The sequence below is a fragment of the Nomascus leucogenys genome, chromosome 3, assembly GCF_006542625.1.
Source record: "Nomascus leucogenys isolate Asia chromosome 3, Asia_NLE_v1, whole genome shotgun sequence".
Classification (NCBI taxonomy): domain Eukaryota; kingdom Metazoa; phylum Chordata; class Mammalia; order Primates; family Hylobatidae; genus Nomascus; species Nomascus leucogenys.
In genome coordinates, this window is record NC_044383.1 from 121209383 (window position 1) to 121232479 (window position 23097).

The 23097-nt window shown below is 41.0% G+C and overlaps 1 protein-coding gene across 5 annotated transcripts in view; it reads right to left on the minus strand.

The window, feature by feature from the left end:
• The window catches only part of HBS1L (HBS1 like translational GTPase), a 97735-nt gene extending 93549 nt beyond the window's left edge, over positions 1-4186 (minus strand). For 3 of the 5 annotated variants that reach the window (XR_004029364.1, XM_003255754.3, XM_012506105.2), the window contains exon 1: positions 3937-4186. Coding sequence is in view for 3 of the 5 variants with exons in the window: in XM_003255754.3 (XP_003255802.2) it covers positions 3937-3979 (43 nt within the window). In the remaining 2 variants the exon portion in view is untranslated. The remainder of the gene's footprint in view (positions 1-3936) is intronic. The other 2 variants (XR_004029363.1, XM_003255755.3) reach the window with 2 other exon arrangements.
• Positions 4187-23097: the final 18911 nt, after the last annotated feature.

Genomic DNA, 23097 nt, shown 5'->3' on the forward strand with positions numbered 1-23097 from the left:
ACTGTTTATCAAAATTTAAGGAACCTAGAATGTCTATTTTCAAAAAAACTCTAAGAATTTCACCCACAAAATAGGTTATTTACTAACTCTATATTTATAAAGACATACATAGTTCTTTGGTTGTTAAATTAATTGGGTTTACCCAGGTCCCAAGTTTTCACCTCATAGGATCAAATATAATAATCCTATAAAAAATATACTTGAGGCCAGGCACGGTGGCTCATGCCTGTAATCCCAGCACTTTGGGAGGCCGAGGTAGGCGGATCATGAGGTCAGGAGTTTGAGACTCGCCTGACCAATATGGTGAAACCCTGCCTCTACTAAAAATACAAAAATTAGCTGGGCATAGTGGCGTGCACCTGTAATCCCAGCTACTCTGGAGGCTGAGGCAGGAGAATCACTTGAATTCAGGAGGCGAGGTTTCAGTGAGCCAAGACCGCGCCACTGCACTTAGCCTGGGCAACAGAGCAAGACTCTGTCTCAAAAAAAAAAAAAAGAAGAAAGAAAAAAAGAAAAAAAAAAACTTAGTCTCTCCAGTGTTGACAAAAATCTGAAATAAACCATTTTTTTCACCAAGTTCCCTCTATAACCAAAGCACTTCTCTTCCACAGAACATGGGGGTATACAATAGATCATGAAAGTAGTATTTCTTTATGGAGAGCTAGGTAACATCTATACAAACCAACTTACCCTAAACTCCCTATGCCCACCCGCTGATTGCTAACTGCCTTTTTTTCTGCTTCCTGGGATATGCTCTTTGCCTAGATTTTCCTAGGCCATTTCTTTCTGCTAGTTAAGGTTCCAGCTCAAATGTCTCCTCTTTGCACAAGTCTTCCCTGACCACTCTGGGTAAAGCAGTAAGCCCCTCTGCTACTGTTACCCTCCAGCACACTTACCCAATTTACAGAGCACTACGCCTGTTCACTACATGAGACTATCAGCTTCTTCAGGGCAAGACTTGGTTTAGCCAACTACCTGGCACATATGGAGCACTAGATTAATATTTGTTTTATTATAAATTAATGAATCAAACTAATTACAACTAAAAACCCACAAAGAACATAAATATATTTACATAAATTTCATTTGACAAACACTAACACCATGCCAGGGAGTAGCTGAGACAACTGTGGTATAACAGTGAACACATTTCCAGTTATCACCGCACCTAAAATCTGACAACGAATACATACAAGATAATGGGCAATTACAAAACCATGTGACAAGTACCTGACGTGAGAAACACAGAGCAATTTGGGAACACACACATGAATGACAAAACTAGAACTGGGAGTGGGGTAGCTAGGGAAAGATCCCCGTGAATATAATATCCAAACCAATTCCAAAGGATAGAGTTAGCTAGTTTCTGAGGGTATTCATGCAGCAGGAACAGCATGCTCAAAGGCTGAGACCAAATATTTACAGCAAAGAAAAATTAGATAAGTGCTACTATTGGGCAAAAATGTATATGATTAAATAAATTATTAGATCACAATCCCGAGTTAATAAAAATTTATTTGCAAATAAACAAGGGGCCATTCACAAACAAAATATTTTTAGATACTGAAGACAACAACAGGCCAGGCATCGTGGCTCACACTTGTAATTCCAGCACTTTGAGAAGCCGAGGAGGGAGGATCTCGCTTGGGCCCAGGAGTTTGAGTCCAGCCTGGGCAACATAGCCAGATGCTGTCTCTACTAAAATAAAAAATTAACCGGGCATGGGGGCACATGCCTGTAGACCTAGCTACTCGGGAGGCTGAGGCAGGAGGATTGCTTGAGCCCGGGAGTTGGAGGTTACAGAGAGCTATGATCATGCCACTGCACTCACACTCCAGCTTGGCCAACCAACAAAGTGAGATCCTGTCTCTTAAAAAAAAAAGTAAGACTCTTTTTTACTAGGTCAGTTTGTCAATGCTGAAGTTGACCCCGAAGTGCCACAACATAAAAAGATGAAGAGAATTCTTTCCTGCAATCTTCATAGTTTGTTTCCTCAATCAACAAAATTATGGAATATTTACTACATGTAAAGAACATTGTGCCAGCTACTTAAAGTATGGATTTTGCCTTCCTGAGACTTTTAAATCAGTGACTGAGGCAGTCATGTAAAGTATTACATAAATTACAGAGAAAAACAAAGTGGGAGTTAAGTAGCAGAACCAGTAGGTTTTAGAACACAAACTCTCTCTAATGAGGTTATATTACTTAAGAGAATTTTGAAATTATTATTCTGAGAATTCAAGAGAAAGCCTAACCGGGAAGAAGAGAAATAAACTGGACCTTGATGAGCACAACTTTTATAAACAAGAAAAGGGAATGAACCTCCTTAATGTTACAGGAACAGCTTGGTTATGATGTCACCAATTGTTCCAAAGAAACATGACAACACGACAACCTGACCTCAAGAAGCCAAGGTGCTCCCTGAGGCCAACCACCTCTCCTCCATGAAGCATTCCTTCACATAGAAATCCTGCTTAAATTCCCCCCAATCCATTCTGAATTAAGTGTTCTCATCTGTGTATCCCTCCCATAGCGTTTTCTCAGTACCTTTTGTAGCATTTTTCATACTCTAATAATCTGTAACTCGTATAATCTTCTCCTTTTAGACCACCCTCAAATATCTTACTGTCAGTCCTCAAAGCTTAGAACAGTACTCTAAGCACTAACTTAATGGTGGTTGAGGAAATGATAAACAACTATCCAAGAAATGAATGAATAATAATTAGACCTATTCATGTACTTTATATTTGCAAAAATGTCTCTCAGTCTAAAGTCATTTCTTAGGTGACAATGGTCCACATGCAATACCATCCATTGCAACATTTATTTAAAAGGGCCTCCATTCTAAAGTAACCACCAGAAAATTCACATGTTCTAGACGGACTGAGGTCACAGGTTCCAAATGGAGAACAGGGTGTTAGCTGCCCTCACTCTAGTTAAAGCATACTGATGTTCTATAATAATCTACTGGGGTGCCAATGACAATCACCAACATATTAAGCACTACATGTTCTGCACTTCGCAAAGCATAGTTCTTTATTCTTCTCCTGCATTAGTTTATTTTTGTTTATATTTTTAGTTTATGTGATGCTTGGTGATGCCTATAGTTATCTACTGCATGAAGAGGGATGTGCTCCTCCTAAAAATAATTCTAACTCCTGTTAACTCCTACAGAACATTCATATAGACATTTTTCTTTTATTTCATTTTTTAATATCAAAAAGTCCTTTCCCATACACTCTTTCCTCTAGTACTGCCGTTTATTTAATTTCAAAATACATTTATATCAAGCATTACCAGCCAAGAACTAAGTATAAACTTCACGATCCATCTGATCGACTCATTCTTTGGGCCTTTTTAACATGTGTCTTTTCTACTGTCTCCTAAGTTTCCACTTTGAAATTCGTTGAAAAATAAATTAGCGCGAATTGGTTCTGCACTAAGTATGTATGGACATACACAAAAGGTTTATCATGTAAATCTAACACATGTACAGGTCCGTTGAATGTAGGTATTAAGTCAATCTGTGTTTTACAAATAAGCAACGTTTCATGGACATTTCTCAAAAGGGATCTGAGAGAGAGAAGCTAGAAGCAGGCACGTGAGTGCCCGACATGGGAGGAAACAATGGAAGAGGTGATAATGCTTACGTGCCTATATATCACCGGATCCCAACCTCACCAATGTCCTACCCATACGACGCTATGCAGCACCTCCCCCTCCCCAAATAAAATCAACCCCAGAGGGCAGAAATCATGACTTAAAAACGACGGCATTTGGCGGCACTAGAAGGCCTGTTATATTCCCCAACTGGGGCTCTCCCAATCCCGACAGGGCAACACTGACGAGAAACTCACAGATTGAAGTGGATGCCAACGGGCTAGGATCCCAGCTGTAACCGGGAAAAGAACCTCCCGGCATGACCCTGCCACCTACCTTCATCGTAGTTATAGCCTCGAACATTCCGATGCCGGGCCATGACAGCGGAGAGGGCGTTTGCCACAGCCCTTTAACTCCTTCCAAAACACTCCGCTTAGATACTGATAAGGCGCCAACTGCGGCCTGGAGAACCCGTATACGCCATTTTGGCTTCCCGCAGGCCTCTGCGCCGAGCGCCTGCGCAAGCGCGGCGTCTTATCTGTGCACCGCGCGACGGCAATGCCTCAGGGTCGCTGTCCGCCTCCCTGAGGGCGCATGCGCACTGCTGCGCATGGCGGGACGATTCGGGGGAGGGTTTGGGAGTGGCCCCACCCAAAGGTTGGGCGACGGAGGGGGATGGAGAAATCCCGCCGCCTAGAATTGACTGGTTTGGACTAAATGTTGCAAGCTGGGAACCTTGAGCTACCTAAGCCAGCGTTCTGGATTATTTTCCAAATTTGGTTTCTGATAATCTGAGAAATCTATGTGCTCAGTAAGAGCAGGGACCTTGTTTTATCAAACTTCGATCTTTCATTAGGCACACAGTGGGCATTCAACAAACTTGTGTAAACTTGGAATCAGATTTAGCCCAGGCCGGTGCGGTGGCTCCTGCCTGTAATCCCAGCACTTTGGGAAGCCCAGGAGGGCGGATCGCTTGAACCCAGGTGTTCGAGACCAGCCTGAGCAACATAGCGAGGCTCCATCTCTACAAAAAATACAAACACTAGCCGGCCCCGTGGTGCAGACCTGTAGTCCCAGCTACTGAAGAGGCTGAGGTGGGAGGATCCCCTGAGCCCGGGCGGTCGAGGCTGCAGTGAGCTGAGATCGGGCCTCTCCATTCCAGCCTGGGCGACAAAGTGAGACCTTATCTCAAAAAAAAAAAAAAAAAAAAAGAGTCCAAGCTTTAGAGAAGGAAATAAGGCTATTTTTAAACGGGTATATATGATTAAATTGAGACCCTGGCTATAATAGATCACCCTGCTTTCATATAATTTACGACTTCATGTATTCACTCCGTTCGGCATTACTATCTCTAGTAAACAGCGATTTGCCCTTAGCTATGTAAACGATTTTAGCTATATAAACGATATTTATCAGTATCATAAAGAAGGATTCACTGAACATTCATTGAACACATAATTGTGTGTAACATTGCGAGTATTAAATATAGCTTTTTAGACATAGCACTGGCCTTAGGTGGTAATGCTGAATGTTGTTGATGCATGAATCTATAACCTACTATTAAATGTCCTCATTTCTTAGAACATAAAGTTAATAATGCTATATAAGAAACCAACCTCATTATACTGAACAAACAACTTCAGTTTTAGCTTGTGTTTTTGAAATGATGATACTTCACATCAAAGGCAAATGTCAAATTCTAGAGATAATTAAAAGCTTACTCAGCTTTTTGCTATGCACAATAGAAATAAGAGTAATCCAAATTTCGTTTATATTTAAGTGGCTTGGAACGTAACTTATTCATGCATTTGAATGTGTTTGACTACAAAAATAGTTGTTTAATGTAGCTCCAAGATAAAATTTTACAGAAAAATAGAGATAGTTGCTAATGTTACATGGCTTAAGTGTTTTTATTATTTTACACCCTTAGGTAATTTTTATTTTGCAGCCTGTTTCTTTGTAAAATGGAGATAGAGACACTAACTCACAAACTGTGAATAATTTATCCATGTAAGAGGATTTATCACAGATCATAGTAGGTGCTTAAAAATATTGTGTTATTGGCTGGGCACGGTGGCTCACTCCTGTGATCCCAACACTTTGGGAGGCTGAAGCAGGCGGATCATGAGGTCAAGAGATCAAGACCATTCCGGCCAACATGGTGAAACTCCCTGTCTCCTAAAAATACAAAAATTAGCTGGGCGTGGTGGCGTGTGCCTATAGTCCTAGCTACTCGGGAGGCTGAGGCAGGAGAATCGCTTGAACCCGGGAGGCAGAGGTTGCAGTGAGCTAAGATTGTGCCACTGCACTCCACCTGGCGACAGAGCGAGACTCTGCCCCCCCCCCAAAAAAATTATGTTATTAAAATACAAATGGCAGCTTCCACTCCACTGTAATTGTCAATTACAAGCTTAACTACAACTCACTGAGGTATGAAGTGAATGAGTTATAGACCACATAAGCAAAGTACTACAGGAACAATGAATAAGAAAAAGTTACTTCTGTCAGATAATATATAATTTGCCCTTAGGTCGTCAATAACGCAGTCCTTTAAAACTATTGCACAGCATCTACTGCATCTCAAACAATAGAGCCTCAATGATGGCAAAACCTTCACTGACTTCTTCAGAAAAAGTTAGGATTGTTCCACTCCCCTCAGGACTCTGTAGGTGTGGACAGGGCACCGTGGCTCACGCCTGTAATCCCAGCACTTTGGGACGCTGAGGCGGGTGGATTACCTGAGGTCAAGAGTTCCAGACCAGCCTGGCCACCATGGTGAAACCCCCATCTTCTACTAAAAATAAAAAAAAATTAGCTGTGCGTGGTAGTGGGTGACTGTAATCCCAGCTACTCGGGAGGCTGAGGCAGGAGAATCGCTTGAACCCAGGAGGCAGAAGTTGCAGTGAGCTGAGATCGTGCCACTGCACTCCAGGCTGGGCAACAAGTGCAAAACTCCGACTCAAAAAAATAAAAAATAAAAGACTCTGGTATTGTGTTTTGACAGAAAGTACTATGACTTCGGAGTACCACGAACCTGGATTTCAGTCCCAGTTTTGTTGCTGTTAACCACTTCGGATTTAATTTCTTCATCTGTAAAATCGAATATCTGAAAATGTATGTCTTCTGTTTTGTGAAAAGTAAATGATATATGTAAAAACAGTAGGTGTTGCAGAGTGGGTACTCAATAAATGCCAGTTCTCTACCCCCACTAATTTCAAAGCTTTATCTTTGTTTCTCCGGCACCCTAATGTCTGGCACTTTAAATGTTTGCTGAATGAATTAATGAGTAAAAGAAGAGAAATAAAATGACATTTCTCTTGCTATGGAATTGTTAAATGTCATAAATAACAATACAAATCATTTTATATTGATTTGTGAAAAAAATTATGAATCAGAGAAGTACAACTACATTACTGAAAAAAATTTTAACAACTTAATTGAGATATCATTGACAATAAACTGCACATAATGTGTAATTTTGATACATTTTGACATATGTATACACCAGTGAAGCCATCAACCCCATCAAGATAATGAACATATCCAGACTTTCAAAAGTTTCCTAAAGTACCTTTATATCCAGCATAAAAATGCCAGAATATCCCAGGATACTTCCTGCCCGTCAAGGCCTCCTCACCATGGCCCCTCACAATAACTGATCGTCTTTCTGTCACTATGAGTTGTTTGCATTTTTAAAAATTGTATACAGGTGAAATCATATAGTATGTTTTCTTTTTTATCTGTCTTAATTCACTCAGCATAATTATTTTGAGATTCACCTGTGTAGCTGCTTGAATCACCAGTTCATTCCTTTTTATTAGAGGAGGATTCCACTGTGTGGATATACCACAATTTGTTTTTCCATTCACCCATTGAGAGATATTTGGTTTGTTTTCCATTTCGACGACTATAAATAAGGCTTCTGTGAATATCTGTGTACAAATCTTCATATAAACATAAACTCATTTTTCCTGGGTAAATACCTAGGAGCAGAATGATATGATAGGTTATCTTTAGCTTTTTAAAGAAACTGTCAAACTGTTTTCCAAAACAGTTGTAACATTTTATGTTTCCACCAGCAATGTAGTTCCATTTTCTCTATTTTCTCCACATCATTGCCAACGCTTCATGTGGTCTAAAGGTGTTAAGCTTATGGCCGGGCGCAGTGGCTCATGCATGTAATCCCAGCACTTTGGGAAGCCGAGATGGGCGGAGCACAAGGTCAGGAGTTTGACACCAGCCTGGCCAACATGGTGAAACCCCATCTCTATTAAAAGTACAAAAAATTAGCTGGGTGTGGTGGCACGCACCTGTAATCCCAGCTACTTGGGAGGCTGAGGCAGGAGAATTGCTTGAACCCGGGAGGTGGAGGTTTCAGTGAGCCAAGATCACGCCACTGCACTCCAGCCTGGGCGACAGAACGAGACTGTGTCTTGAGAAAAAAAAATAAAAAGATGTTAAGCTTATTTGACAGTTCTGTATATCAGCTTTGGTGAAGTCTTTGAATCTTTGGTCAATTTTTAATAGGGTATTTGTAGTAGAGAGTTCTTTCTATATTCTGGATACAATTTCTTTATCTGATATAAAATTTGGAAATATTTCTTCCAGTACATGGCTCATCTCTTTATGCTGTTAACAGTGTCTTTTGAATAGAAGTTTTTCATTTTTATAAAGTCCAGTTTATCAAATTTTTCTTTAATAGAGTATGCTATTGATTTTGTATCTAAGAAAATCTTTGCCTGATCTAAGTTTACAAAAATTTTCTCCTTTTTTTTTTTTTTTTTTTTTTTTGAGACAGAGTCTCACTCTGTCACCCAGGCTGGAGTGCAGTGGCCCCTGATCTCAGCTCACTGCAAGCTCCACCTCCCGGGTTCACGCCATTCTCCTGCCTCAGCCTCCCAAGTAGCTGGGACTACAGGTGCCCACCACCACACCCAGCTAATTTTTTTGTATTTTTTTAGTAGAGACGGGGTTTCACTGTGTTAGGCAGGATGGTCTCAATCCCCTGACCTCGTGATCCACCCACCTCGGCCTCCCAAAGTGCTGGGATTACAGGCGTGAGCCACCGTGCCCAGCCAAAATTTTCTCCTTTTTAAAATAAGTTTTACAATTTGGGATTTTACATGTAGGTTTATGGTTGATTTTCAGTTGACTTTTGTATATAACGAAAGGTTTGGATCAAAGTTCATTTCTTGGCCGAATGTGGTGACGCATGTCTGTAATCCCAGTGCTTGGGGAGGCTGAGGTGAGCAGATCACTTGAGGTCAGGAGTTGGAGACCAGCCTGGCCAACATGGTGAAACCCCGTCTCCACTAAAAAATACAAAAAGTACCCAGGCATAGTAGCAAGCACCTGTAGTCCCAGCTACAGGAGGCTGAGGTGTGAGAATCACTTGAACCCAAGAGACAGAGATACAGAGGTTGCAATGAGCCGGGCAACAGAGCAAGACCCTGCCTCAAAAAAAAAAAAAAAAGATTTATTTCTTGCTTATTATGGACATTCAGTTGTTCCGGCACCATTTGTTGAAAAGAAGGTCCTTTCTCCACTGAATTGCATCAACATCTTTATGCAAAATCAGTTGCTGCTGTCAGTCTATCTCTGGACCATTGATATACTACTGATCTATTGATCTACCTTAACACTACTACCATGCTGTCATGATAATGCAGCTTCATAAATCTGAAAATCTAGTAATGTTAATCCTCCAACTTTGTTCTATTTTTTCAAAGTTTTCTTAGTTATATTAGGTTCTTGATATTTCCATAGGCATGTTAAAATGAGGTTTTTCAATTACTACATGTGTTCCTTCTAAATTTAACTTGTATTTTTCTTACTTGATAGATCAATTTGGGGGAAATTGACACTTTAGCATTAAGTCTTTCAACACAGGAACAACGTATGTCTCTCCATTTATATAGGTCTCCTTTGATTTCTCTCAATAATGCTTTTTGTTTTTCAGTGACTGGTCTTGCACAATTTTTGAAGATTTAATTCTAAGTACTCCATGTTTGTGTGTGCGTGTGCGTGTGTGTGCGTGTGTTTTGTTTTGTTTTGTTTTTCTTGAGACACAGTCTCACTCCGTCGCCCAGGCTGGAGTGCAGTGGCAATCTCGGCTCACTGCAACCTCCATCTACCAGGTTCAAGTAATTCTCCTGCCTTAGCTTCATGAGTAGCTAGGACTACAGGCGTGCGCCACCAGGCCTGGCTAATTTTTAGTAGAGACAGGGTTTTGCCATGTTGGCCAGGCTGGTCTTGAAGTCCTGACCTCAGGTGATCCGCCCACCTCAGCCTCCCAAAGTGGTAGGATTACAGGCATGGGCCACCACACCTGGCCAAGTAGTCCATATATTTTTGATGTTATGTAAATTTTTTTTAATTTCAAGGTAAAGTTGTGCAATTAAACTATTAAAATTAATAAATTAATTGGCACTACCAATACACAAAATTGTATATTTTATACACTGTATAGTTTGTTTACAATTGTGAATATAGTTGTATAAATTATATATACAACTATATGTATAATTTATATAGAAGGTATATAATTGATAGATAATTGGATAAAATTATAAAATTTTATATATAATCATGAAACATTTATATACAATAGAAACAATAGAAAAATAAAAATTAAAAATTAATTAGTCACATTAGCATAGAAATATCATCCATCCAGGTGCAGTGCTCATGCTTGTAATCCCAACACTTTGGGAAGCCAAACCTAGAGGATAGCTTGAGCCCAGGAGTTCCAGGCCAGCCTGGGCAATGTAGGGAGAGCCTGTCTCTACACAAAATACAGAAATTATCCAGGTATGGTGGTGTATGCCTGCGGTTTCAGCTACTTGGGAGGCTGAGGTGGGAGAATTGCTTGAGCCAGGGAGGTCAAGGCTGCAGTAAGCCCTGATTGCACCACTGCACTCCAGCCTGAGCAACAGAGTAAGACCCTATTTCAAAAAAAAAAAAAACATAAATAAATTTTTTAATCTTGGGAAACTAGAAGACTTTGCTAAGAGAAATAAAGGAAATGACATTAAATGGTGAGATATTCCATGTTCATAGATAGGAAAAGTCACTATTATTATGTTAAATGGGAGAGATGTCAATTCCTCCCAAATTAATCTATATTCAGTGTTATCTCAACAAAATCCTAGCAGGTTTTTTTTTTGTGTGGAAATAGTCAGATCCTGTCATTTAAATGGAGATGCAAAGATCCTAGAATGGCTAAAATAATCTGATAAAGGCACCAAGGCCGGGCACAGTGGCTCTTGCCTGTGATCCCAGCACTTTGGGAAGCTGAGGCAGGAGGAATGTTTGAGCCCAGGAGTTCAAGACGAGCCTAGGCAATATGACGAAACATCGTCTCTACAAAAAGTACAAAAATTAGCCAGGCATGGTGGCACGTGCCTGCAGTTCCAGCGCCTGTAGTTTTGGCTACTGGGGAGTCTGAGGTGGGAGGATCACTTGAACCTGAGAGGTCGAGGCTGCAGCGAGCCAAAAGAAGCCAGACCTAAAGAGTATGTGCTGTTTGATTCTATTTATGTGAAATTCTAGAACAGACAAAACCATGCTATAGTGATAGAAGTCAAAATGATTGCTCTACATACTTACCAGTGCAGAAAAAGAAAAATTAGGCCGGGTGCTATAGCTCATGCCTGTAATCCCAGTACTTTGGGAGGCCGAGGTGAGTGGATCACCTGAGGTCAGGCGTTCGAGACCATCCTGGTCAACATGGCGAAAACCTGTCCCTACTAAAAACACAAAAATTAGCCGGGCGTGTGCCTGTAATCCCAGCTATTCAGGAGGCCAAGGCAGGAGAATTGCCTGAACCTGGGCAGCGGAGGCTACAGTGAGCCAAGATTGCTACTGCACTCCAGCCCGGGTGACAGAGCAAAACTCTGTGTAAAAAAAAAAAAAAATTTTTAAGTCAAAATGATAGTTACTTTTGAAGTAGATATTAATGGAGTCAGGAAAGAGAATTAAAGGTAGCTTTCAGAGGTGCTGGAGATGTTCTATATATTGATCTGGGTTAGGATTATAAGGTTTTATACATGTGTACAATTTTATTGTACTGTACATTTAGAATTTATGCACCTTCCAGTAATAAGTTATACCTCAATTTAAAAACCAAATTAAAAAATGCAAAAATTTATTAAATGGAATTTTCATTCCTATCTTTAATATATACATATATGTCAGATGTTTCCTTTATGCCTCATAGTGTTGTTTTATTTATTTATTTTATTTTATTTGTATTGACGAGTTCTCACTATGTTCCCCAGGCTGGTCTCAAACTCTTGAGCTCAAGCCATCCTCCCACCTCCACCTCCCAAAGTGCTGGGATTACAAGCATGAGCCACCATGCCCAGCATATAGTGTCCCATTTTAAAGATACAAATAAAAACTAAGCACTGTGATACATCTGAGTTAGAATTTACTTAACAATATATCAGTATTTCTCAGAGTATAGTCTGTTCTTCCTCCTGTATTTGAAACTAAACAATTACTGATCCATTTACACTTAACATTTTCTGTTGTTCCTGAAATGACACTGTCCTTGTTAGCTACTTAAATACTCATATGAGGTTTGGTAAATAAATTATAGTGACGCTTCTACTCCATAACTATTAAAAAGAAATGAAGGAATTGATCTTAGTCATTAAGAAAGGAAGAATGAGGCCGGGCTCGGTGGCTCACGCCTGTAATCCCAGCACTTGGGAAGGCTAAGGCGGGCAGATCACTAGAGGTCAGGAGTTCAAGACCAGCGTGGCCAACATGGTGAAACCATGTCTCTACTAAAAATACAAAAACTAGCCAGGTGTGGTGCCGGGAGCCTGTAATCCCAGCTACTTAGGAGGCTGAGGCAGGAGAATCACTTGAACCTAGGAGGCAGAGGTTGCAGTGAGCCGAGATCGTGCTACTGTACTCCAGCTTAGGTGACAGAGCAAGACACCATCTCCAAAAAAAAAAGAATGGGAGGGATGGAGGATAGTTATAATTGTGACATTAGACATGGTATATAAGAAAAGTTCTAGAATTTTCTAGTTAAGTGTCTAGGAAAGTAGGGCCTATGCTACAAACTAGAAAATGTCGTAGGTGTGTGGGAAGATCCTTTGGGGTCCTTTGCAGTTTTGCGATTGTTTTGAGGACTTGTGAATTATACTTGTTATTATATGTTAATAATGCAAATCTGCTCATCTTGATTATTGTTACCGAATATCTGTAAAATTTATAAACAGATTACTTTATTTTCCTGTTGATATCCCGAATTACTTCTATAACCCTCTGTCTGGACGAATGATATTCTTACCTTCCTATCTGCAATTCCCCCTGACTACTTTCCTCACATATTGTTCTGTCGTTCTCTCTCTCTCTCCCCCACTCCCTGCCCCTTTGTTTCTTGACAGAAATCCAGCTAAGTAAAAATTGGCAAGATCCTGTGACAAGATCCTGTGATCAAGACAAAGCTTTGCCCCCAAAGGACTTGAGGCCCTCTGGGAATTCCATGTTTGACAGAAGCGCTGACAGCATAACCAAGCAAACAAGAAGGTATTCAGGGACGCTGAAACGGATCTTCAAAGAAGGCTCAGTGGGTGATTTTTAATTTCTCTGTGGTATTATAAAGCTTAATGCAGAATATACCAAAACCTTGGAGAGGTAATGATAGGGTCATGCATTTCATAAGGCAGAGTAATGCCCTGCAACAACAAAATAAAAGTCAAAGAGTTCTACACTGAGCCATGAACCACTAAATGGGGAATACCAGCAAATTAACACCACCTGGGTGAAATCTTCTTCCTGCACAGATAGTTTCTTTCAACCACCAACCCTAGGCTTTCCAGCTGTCAAGCACTTAATCATGAAATATAATAATAAAGATGTTTCAGGAGCTCCTTATGATACTTTTTCGAAAGTTCATATTGTTCTAAACTCTCTAATGATAATCAGTTCTCCAGGTTAAACATCTTTCAATGGAAGCACATTATTTACAAAGTAAGTCCAAATCCTTAGAAGGACATAGGAGTTCCACTATGATGTCAATGCTGCCTGGTTTCCCACTTCACCTGCCACCTCTACACCACCAGACATGGGGCACTCTATGTCTCAGCTCCTACTTTTATGGTTCCAGGTCCAGCCATGCTCTTCCTGACTCGGGACATTCACACATACTAATTCTTCTACTTAGAATGCCCATCTATCCCCATTCCCTCTTTATTGCTCAGCAGAGCCCAGGTTCCATCACACATTCTGGAACACCTTCCTTGACTCTGCAAAATAAGTGTCCCTCCTGTGTGCCTTAAAGCACAGTATTTGTTTCTGCTACAACACACATTAATAATATTCTAATTTATGTTTGCTTCTACCCCTCTCCACTTCCCCAGTTAGATGTAAGTTCCTTAAAGGCAGGGACACTCTAGTTTATTTTGTATCTCTTGCATCCAGTGTAGTGGCTGGTACAAAACTAGAATATATAAAATAAATGTTATTGAATTATTGTTGAACAAAGTTATAACATGAAAAATAAATATATTTGTAAGAAGTTCATTACTTTGGAGACCAATATCAGTAATATTCTGGAGAAGGACACCATCTGCAAGGAATGAGAGAGTGCAAGAGAGTGGGTAATATGGCAGTGAGGGCTATAAGTAGAAATTTCTAGATTTAAAGGTGTCTGTTGTATATACCCCCCAGAAATGAAAACTTATGTCCACATACAGACTTGTACATGAATTTTCACAACAGCATATTCATAGGAGTCAAAAGTAGAAACAACTGAAATGTCCATTAACAGATGAATAGAAAAATTAAATGTGGGCTATTCACAGAGTACACTATTATTCAACAATAAAAAGAAGTGAAGTACTGATAATAAGCTACAACATGGATGAACCTGAAAACATCACATGAAGTGAAAGAAGCCCCTCTTCTGAGTTGGCTGGGGATACTTCAGTGAAAAATTAGATATTTATTTTTTTTTATTCATCCTGGTCTGAATCCAGGCTTGCCAAATATATCTTGTTAGTGTATGCACAACCAAAAGAAATACACGTTTCATGATTCTATTTACTTGAAATTTCCAGCACAGGCAAATCTATAGAGTCAGAAAGTAGGTTAGTAGTTGCTTAGGGATGGGGAGGTTGGGGGAAATGGGGAGTGACTGCTAGTGGACAGGGGCGTTTCCTTATGGGGTGATGGAAATGGTCTAAGATTGGGGGTGTTGATGGTTGTACAACTCTGTAAATATACAAAAAAAAAACTTAAGAAACTGTACACTTTAAATGGGTAATTTTTTTTAAGACAGGGTTTCATTCTGTCACCCACTCTGTCATGCCACCATGCCCGGCTAATTTTTTTTAATTTTTGTGGTAATGGGGTTTTGCCACGTTGCCCAGGCTGGTCTCAAACTCCCGAGCTCAAGCAATCCACCTGCCTCAGCCTCCTAAAGTGCTGGGATTACAGGCATGAGCCTCCGTGCCCGGCCTAAATGGGTCAATTCTAATATAGGAGTTAAGAAGAAATTACTGGGCCAGGTGCAGTGGCTCATGCCTGTAAAGTCCCAGCACTTTGGGAGGCTGAGGAGAGTAGATCACCTTAGGTCAGGAGTTTGAGAAACCCCGTCTCTATTAAAAATACAAAGATTAGCTGGGAATGGTGGCACGCGTCTGTAATCCCAGCTACTCAGGAGACTGAGGCAGGAGAATTGCTTGAACCTGGGAGGCGGGGATTGCAGTGAACCAAGGTCACGCCACTGCACTCCAGCCTGGGCGACAGAGCCAGACTCCTTCTCAAAAAAAACAAAAAATTACTTAGATAGTGAGGGTATAGAAGACCTCGCTAAGGTTTTCCTTTAAATGAAAAGCAGCCCCAAGTCATTTTGCTAACAAAGAGCAGCCTGTAAAATCGAGCTGCAGACATACATGCTGGCAGTTGTGTCAATTGTGTTCAAAATGGCGACTCCATCTTCCCTTCTCTGCCAGCCAGGTGTACTGGAAGGAGCAAACAGGATGGCACTACGACGGGAAAGTTCATTTGCATAATAAGATTAGGGTGGGGCGGCCAGCCTTCTCCTGAGCTATGTAAACCTAGTACCTGATTCAACCAATCTGTGAGCCCTATGTACATCCGACACCACTTCCTCCAGCCTGACTATAAAATCTGGTGCATCCACCAGCTGGTTCTTTCCTCTCAGAAGTCCCCTCTCTCTCACTAGAGAGAGCTGGTTTCCTTTATCTTTCTTTTGACTATTAAACTGCCACTCTTAAACTCCTCAGATGTGTCCGTGTCCTAAATTTTCGTGGCACGAGATGATGAACCCCAGGTATTTACCCCAGACAAGGTAGCTGCTTCAATTCTCTGGTGTTAATTATATATCAGTATAGCTCTATTTTTTTAAAAAGAGCTTCCTTCAGTGAAACAATCTGTTTCAGATATTCGGTCAATCTTTTTTTTTTTTTTTTTTTTGAGACAGAGTCTCACTCTGTCACACAGGCTGGAATGCAGTGGCCGATCTCGGCTCACTGCAACCTCTGCCTCCGGGTTCAAGCAATTCGGCTGCCTCAGCCTCCAGTGTAGCTGGGACTACAGGCGCGTGCCACCACCCCCATATAATTTTTGTAGTTTTAGTAGAGACGGGGTTTCACCATGTTGGCCAGGGTGGTCTCAAACTCTTGACCTCAAGTGATCCACCCACCTCTGCCTCCCAAAGTGCTGGAATTACAGGTGTGAGCCACTGCACCTGGGCAGTATTCAGTCAATTTGAAAGCAGAGAGCCACCTGAGAAACATGGGTGCAATGAAAAGCTTCTGTAACTTCTGTAACTTGGAGGCAGAGAAGGAGAAAGGTCTGGCACAATGGCAATTTCTGTAGTGATTATAAGCCACTTGGGCAAAAAGCTCTGTTCTGCAATTTACCAAATGTGTAATTTTTTTTTTGAGACAAGGTCTCGCTCTGATGCCCAGGCTGGAGTGCAGTGGCACAGTCTCAGCTCACTGCGGCCTCAATCTCCCAGGCTCAAGTGCTCCTCCTTCCTCAACCTCTCAGTGTAGCTGGTATAAACCAAATATAAATTTCTAAGGCCCCTCAGTCATGTAAATGGACCCTTTCTCTTGGCCAATGGCATTACAGAGTTAACATGAAAATCTAATTCAGGCCGTGATGGAAGAGGGGGTTGGATATGCCTCATTATACCCCTCCAGCATTAACATCAACACAGACCTTAAGTGTGACAAGAAATATTTATAGTCTGCCCTCTTTGAAGCCTGCTCCCTGGAGGCTTCATCTGCATGATAAAATCTTGGTCTCCACAATCCCTTATTGTGACCCAGACATTCCTTACTACTGACAATAACTTTTTCAACCAATTGCTAATTAGAAAATTTTTTAATCTACCTATGACCTGGAAGCCCCCCCCCAACTTCACATTGTCCCGCCCTTCCAGATAGAAGCAATGTAAATCTTACATGCATTAATTGATGTGTTATATCTCCCTAAAACGTATAAAAGCAAGCTGTACCCTGAACACCTTGGGCACGTGTCTTCAGTACCTCCTGAGGCTGTGTTACGAGTGCATTCTTAACCTTGGCAAAATAAACTTTCTAAATTGAGACTTGTCTCAGATACTTTTGGGTTCACGCTGGGACTGCAGGCACGCTCAATCACACCCTGCCAATTTTTTTTATGTTTAGTAGAGACGAGGTCTTGCTATCTTGCCCAGGCTGGCCTCATACTCCTGGGCTCAAGGGATCCTCCTGCCTAGGCTCTCGAAGTGCTGGGATTACAGGCATGAGCCACTGCATAAACTTGGGCCAAATGCTTCTCCTCTCAGGGCCTTAGTTGTCACACTGTAAGATAGAGGATAAAAATTGAACTACCCTAAACAGTCATGAAGATTTGAATGGCTTAATTCATTAAAGCATCTAGAGCAGCTCTAGGCACATAGAAAGTACTCCAACAATGCTTGTATTCTTCTTTGGCCCCACTGACTTCCACTGCACAGGACAGATTCCATTTGGGTCTTGAAAATTATGAGATGAGGTTGGTCTGGTTTGGTTGCCTGGGTGCTGACATCACTACTGTTGCCCTTGAACTTTATCACTGCATCCAGTGATGAGGCCCTCAGGAGGCCTCCCTGTCTTTATGTCACACCTATTGGTCCAACAAAACATTTAGCATTTTCTTGCCCCTTGGTAGGGCTCATGATTGTCAAGTGTTTTCTCAGCTCTATGCTGCGGCGTGCAACACTCAGTGAGTCTGCCCTCGGTCACTCCTTTCAGTCCCTAGCCAGGTAATATCACTACCCTCCTGCCCAACTCTCAACACTGCACCATGCCAAGTAGGAGATTTTTTTGAGGAACTTTCAGCCTTTCCAGGTTATGTTCTCAAGAAATTAACACAGCTTGGCCGGGCACGGTGTCTCACGCCTGTAATCCCAGCACTTTAGGAGGCCGAGGTGGGCGTATCACCTGAGGTCAGGAGTGCGAGACCAGCTGGCCAACAGGGTGAAACCCTGTCTCTACTAAAAATACAAAAATTAGCTGGGTGTGGTGGTGGGCGCCTGTAATCCCAGCTACTCGGGAGTCTGAGGCAGGAAAATCGCTTGAACCCATGAGGCGGAGGTTGCAGTGAGCGAAGATTGTGCCATTGCACCTGGGCAACAGAGCAAGACTGTCTCAAAAAACAAAAGAAAACAAAAGAAAAAAAAGAAATTAGCATAGCTCCCAATATTGCTGGATATATCCAATACATCTGGAAATCTTTAATACAACAGCTTCTACACAGGTTGAAGAGAACTGTCCATTTTGAGTATAGTATTCTTTAAGAAAGAAAGTTGGGTGGGAAAATTTCAAAGATGAAATACTTATTTTCTAGATTCATCCTAGTCTGAATCCAGACTTGCCAATATACCATCTTAGTGTGTGCACAACTTCCTCCAGGATTTATAGACTGTCTACCTCTGGGTATCATCTTAGCACTCCAAGTGTATGTATGATGTAGGGACACATACAGCTTTTCAGCCATGGGAAAGAGGTGTGTCCGCAGTATAAAATGCTCCAAGGCACCAACGGAATGTTAATGACAAATCAAAGGACGAAACATCTTTAAATCCTAGGGGAAAATTCAAAGCAAAGAAAATTTGCAAATCAAATTTAAACCAGAAAAAAAGCATACACATAAAAGGTAGGGTTTTAAAAGGTAAAAGCGGCTCTCATTAAAAGTCATTTAAAACACTGAACTGTTTGAGGAATTTCCCTTCCTTGCCCTGTCATGCTCTGTTTTCTTTGAAAAGGCAGAAAATGGGCTATAGTGTCAATGTGTTGTTTAGAAACCTGTATCTAGAAAAACTCTGAGAAGAAAGGAGTAAAATAATTTAAATCAAAACCCTTTCAGCCACTGGATATGGTTCTTACTAGATTTTCTTCAGAAAGACAAGTTGGAAAATGGGAAAGGCCAAAGGAAAGCACTTGTTTTCCTTCTCACCTCAATATGTGTATAGGGTTGAGCCATTGCTCATCCTGAAAAACTTGGATATGGGACAGTCACACAACAGAGTTCCTGTATATTGGGCCATAGATTTTGCAAACTATCCCGTAAAATTCATTAGAAGCTCCGAAAAACTTTCACACTGAGAAGAGGCCACTTGATACTGATTGCCTGTGTAATTTTACCACGGGTCATTTAGAAGACTTTGGTTCCTAATTTCTGTTTCTCTCAGGAAATGGTTCAATATGATTAGTCATTTTCTTCATATTTGTTCATATTTCCTTATTTCCTGACTTGTGATGGTTTTATTAGGCAAGAGTTGCTTTTGACTCTGGTTGAGATACACATAATCACATTGAAATAATTAGAAGTTTTTAAAGCCATGTTTGCATTTAGATAAACAGAATAGATATTAATCCTTTTCAAGTAGAACACTGGGCAAAAATTAGTCGTTTAGGTTTCCCATTATGACTGTGGTATTGTGGTAGATTATATTTTCCTAAGATGTCCACACTAGTACATTCTATCCAACATGATCTTCTTTCCATGTAATACTGACTGATATGGTTTGGCTATGTGTCCCCACCCAAATCTCATGTTGAATTGTAATCCCCAATGTTGGGGGAGGGGCCTGGTGGGAGGTGATTAGATCATAGGGTCAGATTTCCCCCTTTCCCCCTTGCTGTTCTCATGATAGTGAGTGAGTTCTCATGAGATCTGATTGTCTGAAAGTGTGTAGCACTTCACTCTTTGCTTTCTCTCTCCTGCAGCCATCTGAAGATATGTTTGCTTCCCCTTCATCCCTCCACCATGATTGTAAATTTCCTGAGGCCTCCCAGCCATGCTGCCTGTACAGCCTGTGAAATTGTGAGTCAATTAAACCTCTTTTCTTCATAAATTACCCAATCTCAGGCAGTTCTTTATGGCAGTGTGAGAACAGGTTAATACACTGAGTCTTCTCCATTGAGAGATTGGGAGACTCTGCCTTTAAGACATACTTTTCCATTGAGAGATCTTTCCTCCCCATAAAACTGGGTGGACCTATGACTACATTGGAAGCCACATTATGTACCTACTAAAGCTGAGCCATAAAAGGTGATACGGCTTTCACTTGGTCCCCTTTGGATGCTCACCCTCAGAACCCAGTCGCCATATTATGAGGAAGGCAAACAGCCATTTGGAAAGGCCATATGTAGGTGCCCAGTAGTGCCTTTGCTGAGATTCCAGATGACAACCAGCCTTCATGACCAGACATGTATGTGAATGAGGCTTCAGATGATCCCAGTATCCAGCCTTCCAGATACTCCAGCAGATGCTGAGTGGAATAGAGATCATCTGTCCTTACTGATTCTACCCAAGTTGCAGAATTGTGAACAAATATAAATGTTTATTTTAAGCCACTAAGTTTTGGGGTTGTTGTTTAGCAATAGATAACCAGAGAATAATTATCAACCCAAAAAAGATCTCACAGAGACAGTAGTAAATACTGCCATGTTACATGTCTATAGACTCTCATAATTCATGAAAATGCTAATGGTAGTTATATATAAAGTTAATTATAAGTACTATTGATTCGGATTATTTATATGACAAAGAATACAAGTTTAGAGAGTCTGCTTTAAGTGAGATTTTCTTTGGTCACTAGTCACAATTCTGAAAACTGCCTCCCAGCTATACCATAAATAATCATAAAAGATCTTTTTATTCTACCCCATTGAAATGTTACACTAAAACAAATCAAGAAAGCTAGTGTAACAAGGACTTGATTTTCTGTGTGGAAAATTTATGTTATGAAATTCTGTAGTCTCCATTCTTTCACTTGTTACCCAACATATTAATTGCCTGAGAAGTTTTAAGGAACAAATATTTTATTCAAAGGTTGATGCCCTTTAAAAAAATGACAGCTGAACAAGGAAACTTTTGATAAAATATCGTCTTCCCAAGTAATATTAATGTGGGTCATTTATTATTATTATTTTTAATTACTACAGGGTTGGCCAGGTGCAGTGGCTCACACCTGTAATCCCAGCACTTTGGGAGGCTGAGGCGGATGGATCATGAGTTCAGGAGTTCGAAACCAGCCTGACCAACATGGTGAAACCCCCTCTCTACTAAAGATACAAAAAATTAGCCTGGCATGGTGGCACGTGCCTGTAATCCCAGCTACCCAGGAGGCTGAGGCAGGAGAATTGCTTGAACCCAGGAGGCGGAGGTTGCCGTGAACTGAGATCGCACCATTGCACTCCAGCCTGGGCAACAGGGTGAAACTGTCTCAAAAAAAAAAATTACGGCTGGGTGTGGTGGCTCACACCTGTAATCCCAGCACTCTGGGGGGCTGAGGCAGGCAGATCATGAGGTCAAGAGCTCGAGACCAGTCTATCCAACATAGTGAAACCCTGTCTCTACTAAAAATACAAAAAATTAGCTGAGTGAGGTGTAGGGCACCTGTAATCCCAGCTACTTGGGAGGTTGAGGCAGGAGAATCGCTTGAACCCGGGAGGCGGAGGTTGCAGTGAGCCAAGATCGTGCCATTGTACTCCAGTCCAGGCGACAGTGCGAGACTCTGTCAAAAAAAAAAAATTACTACAGGGATATTAAATTTCACTTGCACTGATAATTGATTCAGATGTGTCCCAAGGACAGTTTATTCCTTAAGTCATGCTTTTATTAGTGAATGAAAAAGAGGACAGGAAATTAAGCAGCATGCAGTGAAGTACACTGTCATGTTATTAGGATAGTCCTAATCCATTAAACACAGAAAATTCTCTATAAAGATGTTTGCAAACCTTCAGTAAAATGCTTAAGAATTAATTATTCCATTCCAAGAGTTTTAGGCCAGACAAAAGCTGAGATAATTTTGTTCCTATACTCAGACATACTAGTGTACATAAATCTGTCTTAATATATAGGTCATTATTGCTTTATCCACTAGTCATAGCCTATTGACAGGCAATGAAAAAGAAGAAAAAACAATAAACAGCTTTAGAGGAAAAATATACTAGAAATTTTTTTAAAATCACAATTTGGTTAACGAGACCAATAGGAAGAGCCAAACGTAGACTGGCCTTTATATTGGCCCCTCTTTCTTCTTCTCAGCCCTGGACCTAGGAGTATTGGCTTGATGAATTCTGAACTCCTTGTATAGAGCTGTTGCCTTCTGATTTACTCATTCTACTTAGGGAAAAGAAACTTTCAGGGGCACACTGATATTTAGGGAGGGAGTTTCCCACAAGGAGAGAGATTTTTAAATTCTTTATGTGCCTTAACATAGGCACTCTAGAATAAGGGGTAAATCAGGAATTCGGAAATAACCTGTATCATGGTAAGCCTATTAGTAGGATTGATTTCTGGTATCCTTCATGTCATGGCAAATTTCCAGTATTTAGCATGTGTCCCAAAGAACCTAAGAAGAGTACTTCATTTACCAATATAAGCAGTGGCTGCAGAAAACTTTGTCATGAAGAAATGCATAGAAAGGCTCCTTTTTTTCGCCTCCTATCAAAAAGCAACTTGGTGCAAGGCAAAGAATATCTATCTATAATTTAGGAATGCTTCAGGTTAGCAATCAACTAACTGTGTCAAGGCAACTCACTTTGCCATCCTCTGTTTGTTTGTTTGTTTGCTTTTAAACAGGTTTTGCCACAGGACCTCTAAGTTTCTTTCAGTTTAATTTTTTTTTTTTTTTTTTTTTTGAGACGGAATCTTGCTTTGTTGCCCAGGCTGGAATGCAGTGGTGTGATCTTGGCTTACTACAACCCCCGCCTCCCAGGTTCAAGCGATTCTCCTGCCTCAGTCTCCCAAGTAGCAGGGACTACAGGCATGTGCCACCATGCCTGGCTAATTTTTGTATTTTTAGTAGAGACGGGTTTCACTATGTTGACCAGGCTGATCTAGAACTCCTGACCTCAAGTGATCTGCCCACCTTGGGCTCCCAAAGTGCTGGGATTATAGGCGTGAGCCACCATGCCTGGCCTCCAGTTTAAAATGAAAATGATACTTGAATCACAGCATTTATAGCAT